Source organism: Micromys minutus, assembly GCF_963924665.1.
Source record: "Micromys minutus genome assembly, chromosome: 22".
Classification (NCBI taxonomy): domain Eukaryota; kingdom Metazoa; phylum Chordata; class Mammalia; order Rodentia; family Muridae; genus Micromys; species Micromys minutus.
This window is the reverse complement of record NC_137957.1, coordinates 41,592,944-41,612,530: the sequence shown is the minus strand read 5'-3', so window position 1 is coordinate 41,612,530 and position 19,587 is coordinate 41,592,944. Positions and strand designations below refer to the sequence as shown.

Genomic DNA, 19,587 nt, shown 5'->3' with positions numbered 1-19,587 from the left:
AGCCCATGTACCAGAAGCATAGTAGTAAATGCCTAACAACTAGCTCAGTGAAGAGCGAAATGAGCCCTGCTTTGTAGAGTTTAATAATTCTTAGTGTGTGAATGGAATGCCATTATCATAGCAGATTTCTAACCATACTGGAGTTACCAAACACAAGTTGTTTTGGGGGAAAAAAGAGACAGTTGATCTTTAGGAGCAAGACTTCAACATAAATTGCTCAATAAAAGCCTCTGACTCTGGCTGGAGAGATGGCTCAGTGGTTAAGAGCGCTAAATGCTCTTCCAGAGGTCCTGAGTTCAAATCCCAACAACCACATGGTGGCTCACAACCATATGGATCGAGATCTGATGCTCTCTTCTGGTGTGTCTGAAAGCAGCTACAGTGTATTTATAATTAATTAAAAATAACAAATTATAATAAATTAACAAAAAACCAACCCCCCAAAAAACTTTGACTCTCTTCAACCTCACACCTTGCATACCTGCTTCCTATGCTTTCAAGTGTGTAAGTCCAACTTTTCAAATACAAATATATTTAAACGATGCATAAATTTAAGAGCATCTAAGCGTGTCATATCAGTCTAGAAGGAATACACAACAGACTCAAGTTCTCGTATTAATATTATTTAACAAACCTTTGATTTCCATGCTGGATATGTTTTTGTCCACTTTGCCCAAAAGTAGAGTCATCTGGGAAGAAGGCATCTCAACTGAGGAATCCTTCCATCTGATTGGTTGGTGATGCTCACATGTCTGTGGGGCATTTACAGTTGCTGATTATGTACAGCAGCCCAGGCCGGCCCACTGTGGGTTGTGCTGTGCTGGGGTGGTGGGTCTGGGTTGTGTAAGAAAAGTTGTTGAGAAGTTGGAGGAAGCAAGCAGGTAGGTAGTGTTTCTCTTCTATGGTGGTCTCTGCTTCAGATCTGGCCTCCAGGCTCCTGTGTGAAACGCCCTGTCTCGACTTCCCTCAGTGATGGACTGCTTTCCCTCCATCCAGTTGTAGTGGTTAATATTTTATCGTAATAGCAGAGGCAAGTTAGGACCATGGTCATTATGAATGTTATGTCAACCTTTTAAACATAACACACACCCCAGCCCTGCCCACTGCAATTTTTCTGGTCCTGTGGCTAAAACCCAGAGCCCTATGGCATTCTAGGCAAGTACTCTGATGAAGAACTTAAAATGTACAGCTTGCAAATTCAATGTCCATTACCTAGCAGGCAAATTAATTCGAAAGCACTACTACATTTATAGTACTTTGAGGTACTGTGCACTCTCTCTGTCAAGGAACAGCAAGTGTGAAACTATTATCACTAATTTTCCACGAGGAAAAACTGTAACTATAATTAGTGAGGAAGCCTCTTTAACAGTTGCTATTTAGAAAAGGAACTTTTAGGATGTTGTTCTATCAGCAACATAAAATCACCAACCATTTAGGGCTGGGAGCTTTTTTCTCTGCCCACTGAATTACCAAGAGCTTCCATTCTGTTGTGTCCGGCACTCCTCGGAATGCTTTAGCTTCATTAGCTTGAGTGGTCCTTACATCATTGGGAAGGCTTATGCCACTGCTGGGCTCATAAAGGTTCAGTTTCTTTCCCTTCCTTGTATAAAATTCTGCCAAGCTGTCTTTCTAACCTAAGTCTTCGATTTCCAAAGTCAGTTTTTTTTTTTTTTTTTTTAAATTAAATCAAATTGAAGTGGCTTGTCTGGTTTTTAGAATAATACCGCTGAATGGAAAAACAAAAAACCATGATAGTTCCTAGGTATGGTTGAGGAGAAAGTTTTATTGTAGATAGGAGGAAGAAAACAGCCAGAGGCATCTGAAGGGTCCAGAGTGAACCTGGCAAATAGAGCCAGTAGACTGACCCAGGCCTTGAGAGGAGAGGCTGGCAAGGAGAAGGAAACAGGAGAGTCAAGCAGACGAGAGAACCAGCCAAAAGAACCAAGAGACCTTGTAGCTAAAATGGCGGAGGTTTTATAGTGATTAGGCTAGGGGAAAGGAAGGGAAGCCCAGTCCCTGGGCTGGAGAGAAGGGGATGGTGTGAGCTGGTTTTCGGCACCAATGTTAGAAAAAGGATGAAGAGAGTGGGGGCTGGGGGTTGGGGTGGGGATATGTATGGCCAATGGAGGTACAGAGAGACCTGGGGGCAAGGAAGATGCCTCTGGGGGCCCATGATGGGAATCCTTTCCCCCTGAGGGATCAGTCACAGATGATACAGAATAGAGTTTATTCAGGTCATGGAGGAATTAAGAGGGTGGTAGAGGCAAAGAGAGAGAAGAGAGGAATAGAGAAGTAGAGAAGTAGAGGCCGGCCATGAGCACATGGAGAGAGACGGGGGAGAAGGGAAGGGAAAGAGGGGGGGCAAGGTGGAAGAGGAAGAGAGCAAGAGGGCAAGAGCAAGAGTGCAAGAGGGAGTAGAGGGGGGAAATGTAGCTCTTTTATAGTGTCAGGTAACTGGGGCGGAGCATACCTGGCAATTGCCTGGAAACTGTGGGATGGGGTTTACCTAGCTGTTGCCAGGTAACTGAGGGGTGGAGTTTAACCTGGCTGTTGCCAGGTAACTGAGGGGTGGGGTTTAACCGGGCTGTTGCCAGGTAACTGAGGGGTGGGGTTTAACCTGGCTGTTGCCAGGAAACTGAGGGGTGGGGTTTACAGAATCTCAACAGTGAGAAGTGCTGGGAGGGCCCCTGATACAGAGTGACACTGTAAATACTCCTCTGAATCTTTCTCTTTACTGTGTTCTTGAAATGCTTTACTTCCTTCTAAAAAAAAGAAAACGATAACGAACAGTAACACCACCATCTACAAAGTTTCCTACACACTTGGCTGTTTGCTGAAGATGTGCAGAATCTCATTTAGCTCTCACAAATTACGATTATGTCCTACGGGTAAGCCTTTCAAAAAGAAAGAGAGAGAGAAAAAAAAAGAAAGAAAAGAAACAAGAAAAAGGAAAAAGAAAAAGAAAAAGAAAAAAGGAAAAAGAAATCTTGCTCAAGCTTACGCGACAAAAAGTTTCTAAGACAACATTTGAGCTCCAGTCAAGAGACAGGGCACAGGTCCTTGGTCATGTGACCCTACTTTTATGTTAGGTTGTTTACTCTTAGAGGGCAGGAATGATTTTTTTTTTTTTTACTTTGTTGTTGTTTGTTCAGGAAAACCTAGACTTTTTTCTTTTTTAAAATATCCAAAACGTGTTTATTGGGGTGTTTCCCACTTATCTTAGGGTGCTTTCTATCCTTCTTCCTCTGGAAGGAACAACCTTCAGTCGGTCTTGCTCCTCTTCCTGGAGGCTAGCAGAGCAGCCAAAACTGAAAAGGACTATTTCTTAATCATCGGGGCTAAGGGTTGTGGTGACTTTACAGCAAGCTGAGTTAAGAGCTGGGGTGTGTTTCCCCCTCTCCTTTGTGGAGAGGGATGGAGGCGTTCCTTTGAAGAGGTGTACTCTTGTAGGGAGGTTGTCACTACCAGAACGCTACAGATATTTTTAAAGACCTTGTTTTGTAGTATATGATTAAATGTTAACAGGAATAGTCAACCCACACCTTTTTTTTTTTCCCTCGGGGGCGGGCCTACCGTTCTCTCTCCCTCCCTTCCTCCCCCACCCACCACTCAGGTTCTCCCTCTTCTTGTCTGCCCCTTCCTCTTATTCTTCACCCCCCACCCCCACCATTGACCTCAAACTCCAGGCCTCAGATGATCGATCCTTCTGCTTCCACTTGATGAGCTATGACTCCAGGCATGTGGAGCCGTCTTAATTACATACGAGTTCATCAAGACAGGTCTGTCCTCCAAACCCATGTACCTTCCTCATGCACACGCAGGAGGTAGTGCAATTTCATTTCCTTTTGTAGACATAACTCTGTGGTCACGTTTGTCTTTTAAAAACACCTCCTAGTGGCTGGGTGACAAAGGAATAAAATGTAACAGTTTTTCCTATTTCAACAATTACCTTTTTTTTTTTTTTTAAATCCAGAAAATTTTAAGTGATATTTACATATGCCTTTATTTAGATATAACAACTTAGCCAAGCAGATAAGCTAGCAGAATTGCCCTATATATATATATATATATATATATATATATATATATATATATATATATTTTTTTTTTTTTTAATGTCATAGATGTATTTTGTAATGTCCTGGTTTGTTTTCATTTTTTCCCTAGACTATTTTGAAAACAATCCTTTTTGATACATACTCATATCTGGATTAGCCCAAAGGTGCAGGAATTACCCAAATCTGCTTATAACATTCTTTTCTTTTTTCTTTGTTCTGTTTTGTTTTTTTCTGGATGTCCTGGAACTCACTCTGTAGACCGGGCTGGCTTTGAACTCAGAGCTCTGCCTGTCTTCCAGGTGCTGAGATGTAAGTTGTACACTACCATCACCCGACTTGCCTATAACTTTAAAAAATGCTGATTAAAGAATGAAGTTATGGGCTGGAGAGATGGGCTCAGCGGTTAAGAACACTGACTGCTCTTCCAGAGGTCCTGAGTTCTAATACCAGAAACCACATGGTGGCTCACAACCATCTGTAATGTCATCTGATGCCCTCTTCTGGTATGTCTGAAGATAGCTATGGTGTACTCATATATAATAAATAAATAAGTAAATCTAAAAACAAAGTAGAAAAGTTGAAATAAAAAGAATAAAGTTATTCTCTCCCCCCCCCTCTCTCTCTCCCTCCCTCCCTCCCTCCCTCCCTCTTTTTCTTTGAGACAGGGTTTCTCTGTGTAGCCCTGGATACCCTGGAATTAGCTCTGGAGACCAGGCTGAATGCTGGAATTTGAACCCACTTCCTCTAGAAGAACAGCCAGTGTGCTCTTAATCACTGAGCCATCTCTCCAGCCCCTAAAGTAAAATGAAGAAGGCAGAGAACTGCTATAATCACAGTTATTATGAGTCTGTAGGAAGTCTAGTGCAGAGGAAAGGTGCCTGTGGGTGTTGGCAGCACTAGACAATCCAGTCTGTACTGTGCTCAGAGATGGACAGGGCCTCCAGAACTTCCTTCTGTTGCTCTGTATTTGTCTGTCCTTATCCTTCATAATCAGGACAAAGCAGGAGGTTTGGCTCACCCTTCTTCCCCCTTCCCCAAAGCTTTTGTTTTGCCAATCAGATGTTACTTTTAACATTTATTCCTCTGCAAATACAGCTGGTTTCCACCTAAGGTTATTTTTAAGATAAGAAACACTAGGTGGTCTGAGGAAAGGGGTTGAGCCTGGGGATAAGGAATGTTATCTTACTGAAGCACAGGAACTGAAAGAAGCAGGGTTCTGTCAATGAGTCACCTGGCCAGGGAACAGGACATGGCCAGCTGAAGGTGGCCTTCTCTAGTCTAGTAAGACTCTGAAGTACAACACGTGACTGTCATGCTAGCTCCCAAGAAGGAGTCAGTTCCGAGACAGGTATTTTTATGACTTGTTATGGTCTTATGTCCAAGTAATAAAATTTTTGCTTTGTAGTTCTTTTTTTAAAACTTGATTTTTTTTTTTTAAAGAGAGGGTGTTGCTGTGTAGATCATGATGTCTTCAAACTTATAACAATCCTCCTGCCTTTCTTCCCAAAATACTGAGATTACAGACCCATGTGCCACTACACCCAGCTTGATTACTTTCAAATAGCTCAGATTGCTTTCATCCCTGCACCGTGTTTGTGTTAGCAAATTCTTGTTTGGTAACCTGGCATGCTTCATGCATTGTTAACTTTAATACTGGTTCTTCCCTCCTCAAATAGCTGAACTGTGTATCTCCCAACTGTCTGTGAAACATTTTTGTGATTTCTATCTTGTCTAAAGCCTGCTTCTATAACAGGTGGCCAGCCAATATGGCTCAGACACACCAATGGTACCTAGTAGGGTCCCTGCCGTACCATCTCTAAGGGCAGACACTGTATTTCAAAGATGATTAAAAGTGAGGTTAACTGGCTGGGAGAGCTGGCTTAGCCAGCAATACACTTGCCAGGCAAACTTGAGGACTTGAATTTGAGTCTCCAGAATTCACATAAAGCCAGATGTCTGTAATCCCAGCACTCTAGGCAATATAGGAGAGGCAACAAGAGACCAACAAGAGGATCCTAGGAGCCAGTTAATCGGGAGTAGGCAAGAAGCTGTTAAGGAAGAGCTAGAAGGTGAGGCTCTACACCCAGGGTTGTTCTCTGACCTCCATTTGTGTGACCAAAGTCACATTCATCTTCACACAAATACACAAAGTAAAGCTAAAGGTGAAAAAACTACCTTTCCAGGTTAACATAGCTAGAAAAAAATATTAGAACCAGGACTTCAATTTGGGCATTCCATATAAAAATTTCTACTGTGTGTGTGTGTGTGGGGGGGGGGAGTGGTGGCACAGGGCCACACAAGTGGAGGCCAGAGGATAACTTTTGAGATCACTTCTTTCCTTTGTGGTGGTTTGGGCATCAAGTTCTGGTCATCAAGCTTGTCTGACAAGTACTTTTTCTGACTGAGCCGTCTCATTGGCCCTAGACTTTCTAATTTCTAGGTCTTTATATATATGCGGTTAAATAGGGCATGCTGTCAACGTTATTTCCTTTAGGGTTAGAATAAGAAATGGAAACATTAAATTACAGTCACTAGGCTAAGGGAAGGATTTTGCCAAAAGAAAAAAAAAACTGAGATGAAAAAGTTGAGTTGGCCCAAAGAGTAACGAAAACAGAACTATTTATTTGTAGAGCAGAAGGGTGAGTTCGGAGGAAATGAAGAAGCAAGACTAGGATGAGAAAGTCAGTGTTAGAGGCACAGAGAAGATTAAGGAGAGATGGGAAAAGGATGGAAGCCCAGGTAGCATCTGGGAACAGAAGTCAATGGGTCCGCTGAAACAGGGCAAGCCAAGGACGCAGTGGGAGTTCGAAGTGGGCAGGGCTGAAGATTCCCGGAACTCCCACTGGTCCCGCCCACCTCGAGTTCGCTCCGCCCCCGACATCTCTCCCCGCCCCCGGTCTCTTAGGTGATGCTGCAGCCAAGATGGCGCTGGCGGCGGCCGCGGCGGCCTGAGCGTCATGCTCCGAGCTCTCGGCGGCGGCTGCGGCGGCTGTGGCGGCTGTGGCCTCGGCCAGGGCCTCGAGTCTCTCCCGAGAGTGAGCACTCCGGCGCCTCTCCTCCGGCCCGGTGAGGCGAGACCGAGAGGAGACGGCCGCGAAGAGAGGAGGCTGTGAGGAGCGGCGAGAGAGAGGCGCTCGAACCCGGCGGGCACCATGGCTGGGATCATCAAGAAACAGATCCTGAAGCACCTCTCCAGGTCAGCGAGCGCGCGGGGCCGGTCCTCTCCGCTGGCCCGCTGGTTCTGGGGGTACAGGTCGCAGGTCCGGGCTCTGCCGGTGCTGCTGGCGCCCCCGACCGGCCTCAGGAGTCAAGCGGAGGGCGGCGGGCCGGGGTCTCCGCCGGGGGCCGCTCCTGCGCCGAGGCTGATGCTGTCCCCGGCGTCACCCAGGTGCTGGGTGGATGGGGTGGCCTGGGACCGGATCGGGCTCGGAAGCTCCGGGGGCTCGGAGCAGAGCGGTTCCGTTAACCGAGGAGGGCTGGGGTGTGCGTGTGTGTGCCAGTGAAACGTTAACCTTGTGATTGTTCTCGGTGCCCCCTACCTGGCGTTCCAGCTCGGGTGCACGGGAGGGTGTGCTTGTTTGCACAGTTCGGATTTGTTTTAGGGAAATAAAATAAGCAGGGGTTCACAGCTTCGGCAAGTTCCTGATGGAAGTCGTTTTCAGTCCCGCGTCGAGCTTGCTGGAGTTTTCCGATTTTGCTTCTGAGAGACCCTTGAGTTGAGGGAGTAAACGTCTCTGGTGCTTAAACCCCAGACGTGTCATTCTTTCCATTTCATAACACAGTTTTAGTCAGAAACATGACTCAGTAAACTGGCAGTTTGTTACTGCTCTTGGCTTCTCCATATTTGTCTCAAGACAGGCTAAATGTAGGCTCCTGTTCCAAGTTGGTGACAAGGAATTAAAAGCTCTTGGTTGGGATCTCTTTCTCTCCTCTGTTATTTGTAAGTTAATGAATGCTTTTAACTGATTAAAGGAAGGTACTCAAGTTTAATGATAGACTCGCATAGTAAACACAAGTCTTCATTCTCCGGATATGTGTATATGTATATACATATATATTTATTTTACAGTTGAGAACATATTGAACAAAAACTGATTCAGCAGATATTTTCCTGACATAGTGAATAAAATTTAACACATACTGTATGTATACATGAAGTATTGAACTATAGCAAAGTTTGTGACCATGTGTTTGGTTCTTAATAGCACTAATTAGAAAGTGTGTGAGTGTGTGTGTGTGTGTGTGTGTGTGTGTGTGTGTGTGTGTATGTATGTATGTATGTATTTGGAACAGGTTATGTAGCTCAGGCTGTCCTGTAACTCATGACAAACCCCAGGCTACCCTCAAGTTGAGTGTCATCCTGCCTCAACTTCCTGAGAACTGAGATTACAGGTCTGTGCTCCCCTGCATTGTTGGAATTTTTTTTTTTATAAGATAGATATTGCAGTACTGAGTCATCTTATTTTGAATATTGTCTCTTACTTTGGGTAAGTCTGACTCATGAGATACACTTCACCCTTGCCTGTTTCTAGATCCATACGAAAATTCAGGTCCATAGACAATGATTTTATTGCCTATTTCTCTTTCAAGGATAATGGTACTGTACCACTAGTATGCCTAAAAGAAAATTTAATTCAGTCGATAAGTGCCTTAGGGCATTATCCTCTAATTCTCTTGTATAAGTTCGTTTGGGAAGAACTCTTAAGAGCAGGAGTGTAATGGATTACTCTGTCACATAGATAACATCCGCATGCTTAGAGTTAAGTCCTCAGGATTACATCATAATCTTCCTGATTCCTTACACCTAGGTGGTACATAGGGAGGAGCATTTCTCTTTTTTAAATCAGGAAGTTTCTAAAACATTTAAGATGGAGAAACCATTTGTAGTTTACTTGTTTAAGATGATTATAGTTTTACATTTGCTTACTGTGTGTATTCAGGTGTGCACATATGTCTCTGATCCAGCCTATTCAGGACAACTGCTTCTCACCACCCTGTGTGTTCTGGAGGTGGACAAGTGTCGAAAAGGAATTGCTTTATAAGAGATTGACACATACTTTATGCTTTAAGTAAATACTGATAGTATGAATATTATAAGTCATATTTCTGTTTCTTACCTAATGTTTGTTTTCTAAGTGTCTCTTGCATTAATGAAAAGTTTGTAGACTTGAGTGGTCTGAACCAACTATGGGGTGTGTGAAGAGAAACAGGAAGAGGTTAGAAATGTTATATTTTAAGAGAAATGAAACAGGAAAAACCTTTGAAAGAGAAATTACCGAGATTTTTAGATCAGAACAGGGTATGTGTTGAAGGTGGTTACAAGGGAATCTTCTTTTTTCCCCCAGAAGGGAATAGGAAGCTCTTTAAAACATTCACATATATAAGAAAGAAAGATCGAGCAGGAACTATCCATCATTTCACCATTACATCTTTTTATCTGTTGCTCTGTGTCTCTCTGTGCACGTGTGTAGGTATATGTGCAGGGAAATGTAGTTGAAGCTGTTGGGTGGGTCACAGATTCAGAGGAAGATCTGACCACATATCCTGAGACAGGCGGAAGTCAGGCAAGGACAAAAGATACACATTTAATTGAGTTGGGACTTGAACAGTGAGAAGATCCAAGTACAAGTGCTTGCTTCCTGTCGCTTAGCCTCAGGACATAGTATATCATACACAGGTTTTTCTGCAGATTAGGAGTTCTCTTGGTAGACTATTTCATGGGGTGGAGTCTTTGTCCCTGTTTGAAGCAATGGTTGTCAACCACTGGAACTTTGTTCCTCTGGGGACATTTGGCAATGATTTTGATAGTTTTGACTTACTTGGAACGTTATCACTTGGTAGGTAGAGGCCAGGGAGGCTGTCAGACACTATCATGCACAGCCAGCATAGACCTCTAAAATGAAAACTCATCTGGCCCGAATGTCAGCCGCTGAGAGGCTGAGAAACTGGTTTAAAATATGTAGATGTTTATCAGATGATTGAGCTCGGTAACCTTGGTAGCTATGGTTATTTTGTCTGCAGGCAACAGAAATGTGTCAATTTAAGTATAAAGAGAAATGAAGCTGTTGGATGGGTCACAGATTCAGAGGAAGATCTGACCACACACCTTGAGACAGGCGGAAGACAGGCAGACTCCTTGAATATCCCTGGGCCTTCATCTTAGAGCAAGGCCTGTCAGCTTCACATTGTAGACTAGTGCTGTAGGGGACTACTTCAGCCGTAATATTTAATATTTCTAGGAATTTCCAAAAGTTCCCCAGGGGAGTAAAACTGGGTCTGGTTGAAAATTGCAACTTTGGCGTTAGGACTCTTATTCTCTGACCTTTCTTGCCAAGTTCTAAATTCTTGGGAGAGAAAGGTATTATAGCTCAGATCTAGCTATTCATAGAGCAGTTTGTCGTGGTCAAGAGAGCAGCAGTGTCTTAGTTACCTTTCTACTGCTGTGCAGAGACATGACAACTGAAGCAGTTTATAGCGGAAATCATTTAGCTGCGGGCTTACATTCCACAGGAGGAGTCTGTGGCTGTCACGTCCGAGAGAATGACATCAGGCAGTCAAATGTAACACCAGAGCTTATGTCCTTATCCATAAGCGCAAGGCAAAGAAAGAAAGCCAACTGGGAATTACATGGACTTTTGAAACCCCAAAGCCTGCTCCCCACCGCACCCACAGTGACTCACTTCCTAATCCTTCCCAAATAGTTCTACCCAGTAAAGATCAAGCATTCAAATATAGGAGTCTGTAGGGGAGGGTTCACATTCAAACCATCACAGACGGCAGAGATCTGGTTATAGAGAGAATTATTTTGAATTGAGATTGCTGCTCATTTTGGTGTCAATAATAAGCTCAGCTAAATTAGATTTTCATGGGCCTCATTTGCTGTGTTAAGGAAACTGAACTTCATACCTGGGTTGTGGCTGACTGCTAATAAGTAATTACAGCTAATAGAAGGATATTAGAATAGAAGTCTTGTTTGTGGAGTCTGGGTCGAGGACTCTAAAGGAGAAATGTAACAGCTGCAAATGACTTGGAGTAGCATGTACTTGAACGTTGCTGCATCCTTCAGAACCTATTATCTGTTTGTTGCTCTGTGTTTGGAGAACCAGATTTAAAAGGTTCTGGGTCCAGGCCAGCTCTAAGGATATAGTTGGAGAGACAACTGAATGTATCAGTATGGGATGTTTTGTAAACTAAGGGAAAAGGACAGTTTAAAAGGGTGAGTGCAGGCTGAGGAGCTGGTTTGTGGGTAAAGTGTCTGCTGCACACCCATGAGGACTTGCGTTCAGATCTCTATCACTCACAAATAAACCCCATGCAGCAACATATGTCTTTAATCCCAGGGCTGGGAAGGCGGAGACAGGAGGCTTCCTGGAGCTTGTTGGCCTGCTAGTCTGAGTTGGCGAGACAGTCTATCCCAAAAGGTAAAACATAATTGAAGAAGACATCAGGTGTTAATATCTGGTCTCGACATCTGTATGCACATATGTGTATCTGTATACAAATGCACACAAAGTCACTTCCTAAGTAACTAGATCTCTATTCAAAGACTAAATTTTCACAGGATTTTTTTTTTTTAAGGCAAGGTATTGTTATTTAGCTCACCTTTGCTTGGAACTCTTAAGTATTTATTGTGTGTAGGGTACATGCATGGTATAGTGTACATGTGGAAAGGGAGAGGACAGTTTGTGGGAGTTGGATCTCTTTCTGCCATGTAGGTCCTGAGAACAGAACTCAGGTCATCAGGTTTGGTGGCAAGCATCCTTACTCACTGAGCCATCTCATCAGCCCATGTTTGGACTCTTTACCTTTCTGCCTCCAGCTTCCAAGTGCTATGAATTCAGGCTTGAGCCTGGACCCATGGCCTACAGGTTTGTAAAAAAGCTTGACAGTTTATAGGGATATGTGTATTTCAGATCCTGAGCGTGCACTCACGCACGCGCGTGCACGCGCTCTTTCTCTCTCTCTCTCTCACACACACCACAGGTTGAGCATTACAGATGGAAGGATGATTTTAATTGATTCTGTTCTGTTCTAGGAAGCATAAATGGAGGTTTTAGCTTATTTCTAAACTACATTGCTGTATGAAATTTGTGAGTTGGTTTATTTAGATTAGGCAACTAAGAGAAAACTTGGTTACTTTTTAGATTACAAATAAATTTACTTTTATAAGATTTGAGATTATTTAAAAGTAATTTTATTTTTATAGTATTCATTTTATTAATAATTGAGTTAATACATGCAAGTTGACATTAGCTATACTAGTTTTTTAACAAATAAATTACTGGATGCCTGCTTTTTGTTACTGAGAACATAGCAGTGAGAAAAATTGATAGGAAACTGCAAACTCTGCACTCATGGTTTACATTTTAATCAAAGGACAGGGTAATCAATGAATAGTAACCAGTGACACATGTAACAGGGTGTTAAATGCAGTTTAAAAAGTAACAGCAAGGGGAGAGGAAGCTGGGGATGGGTTTGTAGTTAGTCCCGATTGTGGCGGTCAGTAATGCTCAGCTGAGATGTATTTCACAAGACCCCTGGAAGGGGTGGAGGAGCCCATGCAAACAGCCCTGACAGTGGTAGCTTGCTTGTTGTTATGAAATGTGTTGAGGCCTTCATGAGGTGAAATACAGTGGAGAAGGAAAGAAAACACAGGCCATGGCTGGGGAGGCTCCTCAGTAGTGAGGAGCTTGTTTGGCATGGTTGAAGTCCTGGGTTTGATCCCCACTCGACAACAAAGTCCAGATCATGTTGAAGTACAAAAACAGACCTTTGGGGGACAAAAGATGTGGGTTCTCCAACTTCAGATCTAGAATGCTTGGCTAATGTGCACAGTGCCCTGAGTGCTGTCTAGGGCACCACATTTGAAATGGGGAGGCATGGCAGGACATGCCTACAATCCTAGTATGTGTCATATGGAGAAGGGAACTCAGGAAGTTCAAGATCATTCTTGGCTAAATAGTGAGTTAGAGGCCAGCACAGGCTTGGTAGAAGACAGGGCCTCTCGTATTCTTTATCTCTACCACCAGGAATTTCTGTCCTTCCTGTGGGTCCTGGGGACAAACCCAGGACGTCTGGAAGAGAACAAATACTCTTAACCACTGAGCCATCTCTTCAGCCCCTAGTTTCAGGTTTTTTTCTATATTTACTGAGACAGAGTTTCCTTATATTCAGTATCAGTGTGGAAGAAAACTGGTAATGACTGGCTTTTACTCTGAAGTGAGGTTTGAAATCACTAGTTTTTTTTTTTTTTTTTTTTTTTTTTTTTTTTTTTTAAAGCAAAGATCACTCTAGCTGCCGTGTAAGCAACCGGAAAGAGAGTAAGTGAAAGGCCAATGGAGACAGTTAACTCTGCAGGTGAAAACATGTTAGCAAGGTAGATAGATGCCTTAGAGTTTCTGACAGTCAGCTACATGGACTTGGAAGGTAGAGCTCCCTTGACTGACAGGTAAGGTACGGATTAAGAGTTCTCTTAAGATCGGTAATGGAAGCACCGACAAGATGGACTTGCCATTAACTGAACTGGAGGTGACTTGTTGGGCAGCAGGCTATCAGAGATTGGAAGTTTGCTGAATATGTTAGTTTGTATCTGTTATTATGAAATAGAGATGCTCTCCCTTTTTAATTTAAATTTAATGACTATGCGAACATTTAGTCTGGCAATAGCAGTGGGAGTGGTTTGTTGTTGAGGCCATCCAATTGACTCATGATCCAGCCCTCCCCCAATACTTTTTTTCCCCTGGTTTTTGTTTTGTTTTTGCTTAATTTTTTATTTTATTTATTTACATTTCAAATATTATCCTCCTTCCCCATCTTCCCTCCATGAACCCCCTCCACCCTTCCCCATCCTCCTTGCCTCTAAGAGGGTGCTCAACCACCCAACCACCTACCCACTCCCACCTCACCCCTCTAGTGTCCCCCTTCTCTTGGGCATCTACAGGACCAAGCACTTCCTCACTGATGCCAGATAAAGCAGTCCTCTGTTACTTACGTAGCAGGAGCTGTGGACCCACCCATGTGTATTCTTTGGTTGGTGGTTTAGTCCCTGGGAGCTCTGAGGGGGTCAGGCTAGTTGATACTGTTGTTCTTCCTATGGGGTTGCAATCTCCTTCAGCTCCTTCAGTCCTTCCCCTAACTTCTCCATTGGGGTCCCCAGGCTCAGTCCAATGGTTGGCTGCATGCATCTGCATCTGGGTAGATCAGGCTCTGGCAGAGCCTCTCAGAGGACAGCCATACCAGACTCCTGTCTGTGAACATATCTTGCCATCAGCTATAGTGTTGGGGTTTGGTGTCTGCTGATGAAATGGACTGAAAGGTAGGGTGGTCTCTAAATGGCCTTTCCTTCAGTCTGCTCCATTTTTGTCCCTGCATTTCCTTTAAACAGGGACAATTCTGGGTTAAAATTTCTGAGATGAGTGGATGGTCCCATCTCTCCACTAGGGGCCATGTCTATCTACTGGAGGTGGTTTCTTCAGGTTCTATCTCCCTGCTATTGTGTGTTTCAGCTAATGTCATCCCCACTGGGTCCTGGGAACCTCCCGAATCCCTGGTGTCTTGGACTTTCAAGTGGTTCCCTAAGTTCCTCACCCCCCACTGCTACTTATTTCTCTTCGTTCTCAAGACTCTCTGGACTTCTCTCCTGTCTCTTCTCATACTTGGTCCTTCGCCTCCCAAACCCCCTTTTCTCCCTCTTCCCTCTCCCACCCAGGTCCCTCTCTCCATCTGCCTCCCATGATTATTTTGTTCCCCCTTCAAAGTGGGCTTGAAGCATCCACACTTTGGCCTTCCTTCTTATTAAACTTCATATATGGTCTGTGAGTTTTATTGTGGGTATTCTGAACTTTTGGGTCTGGGTTGCCTCACTCAGGATGATATATTCTAGTTCAATACATTTGCCTACAAGGTTTGTGAAGTCATCATTTTTAGTAGCTGAGTAGTATTTCATTGTGTAAATGTACTACATTTTCTGTATCCGTTTGTCCATTAAGGGACATCTGGGTTGTTTCCAGCTTCTGGCTATTGTAAATAAGGCTGTTTACATCCCTTTTGGACAGATCTTACAAGGACATTTCCTGTGAGCAGTTTTAATGAAGCTAGTCTTTACTAATCTTCATTTTGTATGTATGTCTGCACATATGTGTATTAAAACTTGTTTTGTTGTTGTCCTTAGTTCTGTGGTTGCATTCTCTTAATGGACAGAACGACCTGTTGGTCAAGGCCAGTCACTGATTGGGTTGTTCTTCATTGCTTCTTTAGCTGTTGTGGTAGAAACTGAGTGTACAAGTTGTTCAGAAGCACATGTATGAGCCTAGAGAAATAAGTTTATATGAGTGGGGGGTTGTCTCAGGAGTTAAGAGTACCTGTGGTTCATGCAGAACTCTTTCAGTTCTCAGCACCCATCTAGTGGCTCACAGCAATCTTCAGTTCCAGTTTGAGGGGATCTGGTACCCTCTTCTGGCCTCTGTAGGCACCAGATAAGCATGTAGTGCTTGTGTGTGTGTGTGTGTGTGTGTGTGTGTGTGTGTGTGTGTCTGTGCACACATGTGCATAGGATGTAAATTGCTTGTTCTCAATACCTTTTTGGTAGATTTAAAAATTTGCCTGACATTCAGAGAATTTAGATTAAAAAATTTTGGCATTACATTAGTTATATATATTAATTTTCTTGAGATTTTATTTTTACTTTATGTTTATGAAATGTTTTGCCTGAATTATGTCTGTGCACCACTTACTTGAGGTGTTCCTGCAGGCTGGAAGGTGTCAGATTCCCTGGAACTGGAGTTTCGGACTTGTGAGACACTACATAGGTGCTGGGATCAAACCTGGATCCTCTGAAAAGCAGTCAGTGTTATTAACAGCTGCTTGTTTCTCCAGACCCTTTAAGACACTTGGATATAAAGATTAGTTCATTACTGGAACATTCTCTGGCTTATGAGTTATTTTTCTTCTTTGCCTCTTTCTCCTTCCCTCTCTCATTTTCTTCTTTCTTTTACACTTAAGAGGCGGGGCCTAGTATTATACTTTAGGCTGGGCTGGAACACGCTTTGTATCCCAGATTAGTCTTAAGCTCAAAGCAATTCCTCTGCCTGTGCCTCCTCAGTACTGGCAGTTCAGATGTGAATCACCACACTAGGCTGGACTATTTTCCTAGGGAATGTTCTGTGTACTTTAGTATTCAGACATGGGAAGTACAGTTCTCACCAATAGGGCAGTACAACTGGTGTGGGAATTTATATTTGTAGGTTGCTAGTTTTGGAGAGTGTCTGAATTTATGTAGTTAATGTTAAGTTATTCAGTGCAGCCTTTACAGAATGTTTATTTCACATAGCTATCTCATTTTTGTTAGTACCTTTGTATGCATTTAATAGTGGATATACCACAGGAGAGTAATGGCAGCGGTGGAAAGGGTGAGGAACTCCTGATTGGTTAGTGTGTTTGCAGATGTACACAGTGTCTGCCTGCAGGTGATCTGGTGTGAGATACAACTGTTTTTGTAAGCACATCACAGCTGAATATTTCACTCCTCTTCCTTCTTCCCCTTAAACTTCCCCCATTCTGTGTCCCCTGTGTCCCCATTCCCTACAGCGTTCCCTGCTGGCTGTTGTGGAGATTGGTGTGCTGTGAATTGCACAATCACCTAAGTGAGTACCAGAAGAGTCCTTGGCAGCTGACTGCTTGCTTTCACCAGGAATAGGGACCTTTTGTCCCTCAGGTAATACTTCTGTTCCCCAGTCTTCTTTTCCTTTCTGTAAGCACGGATTCTGCCCCACATAAAGATGACCTCATTTAAAAAGTAGATAGCTACAAGTTCATGTAAATCCTTTTAGAATGACTTTTTTGTTTTTTAAAGGACAGGGTTTGGCAACTCAGAAAGTTGTCCCCATCCTTTTCTGATGTTGCAAAGAGGAGTTTGATAATTTACAGCCAGGTATTGGGCATTAGTAACTAGCATTTGATGTTTTTAATGTGTATGACTTCAAAATCTAATGCAATTTCTAAGGTCTAAAGACTTTTTTTGATCATAAAAAAGTTTTGGTAACTTCTCATTCTTCATTGAAACCCCTAAGAGATTATTTTATGTTCAATATCAATCTTGAACTGTATCATTTAAATAAAGTAATAATAGTGGGAATGCTCTGTTTGCAGTTGGGCAGCCCTTTTACAGTTCTCTTACCTCTCTCTCTCTCTCTCTCTCTCTCTCTCTCTCTCTCTCTCTCTCTCACGCACACACACACACACACACACACACACACCACGTATGTCAGGTCCAAACAAAACACAAAAATAATTTTAATGACTTAGAACTCATTACGTAGCTCGGACTAGTGGAACAGTTAGTAAGCTTCGGCCGTTATGTTGTCATGTTGGTCTTGTTTGCTGTTCTTGCTCCTCTTGATTCTCTGTAGGCACTTAGACATCTGGATCTTACTGCAAAACTGCCAGACTTGTAGAAACTAGGCTTTACTCTAGTGGCAATTGAGGTTTTTTTCGTTGTTTATAAAGGCGTTCAAGGATGACTGTGATTTTGTTGTTGGTTCCGAACAGTCACATGGGGCACTGGAAATTGAACCAGCATCTTCCGAAAGAGTAACGAGTGCTGTACCTGCTGTCTCTCCAGCACTCAGAGCACCAGCACTTCGTGCCACCACTTTATTTCCAGGGTTCATTCTTTCCCATTTACCTCCCTATGTTTTGCTGTTTTCCCCCCATTTCTAGGGTTAGACCTAGGACCTAGTATATGCTAAGCAAGTGCTTTACCAGTAAGCTGTATCCTTAGCCCTTTGAGGTTTATTTCTGTTTTTGAGACAAGTTCTCACTAAGTTAACAGGCAGACCTTTGAACTCACTTTGCATCCCAAGAGGCCTTGGGCTTCTTTAGCCTCCTGGGTAGCTGGATTACAGGCTTGTGCCTCCAGACCCAGGGTAGCTCCTCATTTGAATCAGTCATGCTTCCTTTTTAGTAGATGACTTTTACGTTTATAAAGACTTATTTATAATATTTTATGTGAGTGTTTTTCCTGTGTGTATGCATGTTTACTCTGTGCCTAGTAACTGTAGACCCAGAGGAGCACCAGCAGATTCCTGCCACAGAGTTCAGACAGTTTGAGTTGCCATGTAGGTACAGGGAACTGAATCTGGGTCTTCTGCAAAAGCAGCAAGTGCTCCATCCCACCAGCCTGATTGCTGAGGAGCTTGTTCTGAAGTTAGGACATGGCAGACTGCTTGGCTCCCACTACCCAGATCTAGCAGTTCTTGTGTCAGTTTTCTGCAACTAGCTGTTCTCATTTCCTTCTGGTCTTACAGTTCTGTATTTCATCCTTAGCTCTTACCAGAGAGGTGTTTTGAAGCTAATCTTAAGTTTTTGCTAAATCTTTTAATGGTTCATGTTGAAGTTTTCAAGAAAAAGTTGTTTATAACAGATTTTTTTCCCTCAGAATTTTGTTTTTGAGATGGGGTCTCTACATAGACCTGAGTATCCTGGAACGCCTTGTGCAGATACCAAGCTGGGCTCAGACTCACAGAAGTCCTGGCTCTGATTCCTGAGTGCTGGGATTAAAGGCGTGCACTATCACTCCTGGCCCCAAAGAATTCCTAAGATTGAACTTCAGCGCACAGGTTGATGAAAGTCAACTTCTTGGGTTGGCAGTGGGGCCAAGAGTTAAGAAGCATGCACGTCCTTATTTGGTTCTCTTCCCACCTAGACTGAACCAGTCAGTCTACTGAGAAAATGAGAACGCTGACTCATGGGAGAAATTATAACCTTGTAAAATAAGTCTTTACTGTTTGTCTTTGTTTTTCAATGTAAACCTTCTTTTTTCTGATGAAAATGCCTTATACTACCATATACTGTTCTGTATTATAATACGTTTGCATATGGCCACTGTATGTGACCCTTTATAAACTTGACCACATTACTTACTGCCTCTGTGTGAATGTCCTCTGTCTCATCTTCCACATAGAAACCTTCTGTTAAATAAGCATGTCTCAGGAATACTTTTCCAAAGATGTCCCCCCCCCCCCCCCCCCCGTTTTTTCAAGACAGGGATTCTCTGTGCAGCCCTGGCTGTCCTGGAACTCATTCTGTAGAACAGGTTGTCCTTGAACTCAAAGATTCACCTTCCTCTGATTCCCAAGTGCTGGGATTGAGGGTGTGTGCTACCACTGGCCAGCTAAAGTTGTGTTCTTTATTACCAACAATGGGGCACTCATCCCCATCCTCCTTTTCTCCTATTTTCATTTGTATGGTGGTGTCTCTGGCATCTTGTCAGTAGCATAGTAGCATTGTTACACACTGGTGACATGACTCTTCTTTAATAAGCAGTGACTGTGTCTCACTGTTCAAGTTCTGCAGAGCCTGCTGAACTTTTCTTGTGAAGAGTAAGTATGGGTTTTTGCCACACCTGATATTTCAACAGTCCTGATTTTAATAACTGGTCTATTTTTAGTGTTAGAACCATTCTCATGTTATTTTGTTTTTTGTTTTTTGTTTTTTTTGAAAATAATTGTGCAAGCTGGACAAGATGTATCTG

General features: G+C 43.1%; 1 protein-coding gene across 2 annotated transcripts in view; it reads left to right on the top strand.

The window, feature by feature from the left end:
- The first annotated feature begins 7,120 nt into the window (after positions 1 to 7,120).
- Positions 7,121 to 19,587, top strand: part of BLTP3B (bridge-like lipid transfer protein family member 3B) — a 71,357-nt gene continuing 58,890 nt past the window's right edge. For both annotated transcript variants that reach the window (XM_080935912.1, XM_080935911.1), the window contains exon 1: positions 7,121 to 7,254. In XM_080935912.1, the coding sequence (XP_080792038.1) occupies positions 7,211 to 7,254 (44 nt within the window). In that variant the 5' untranslated portion in view covers positions 7,121 to 7,210. The remainder of the gene's footprint in view (positions 7,255 to 19,587) is intronic.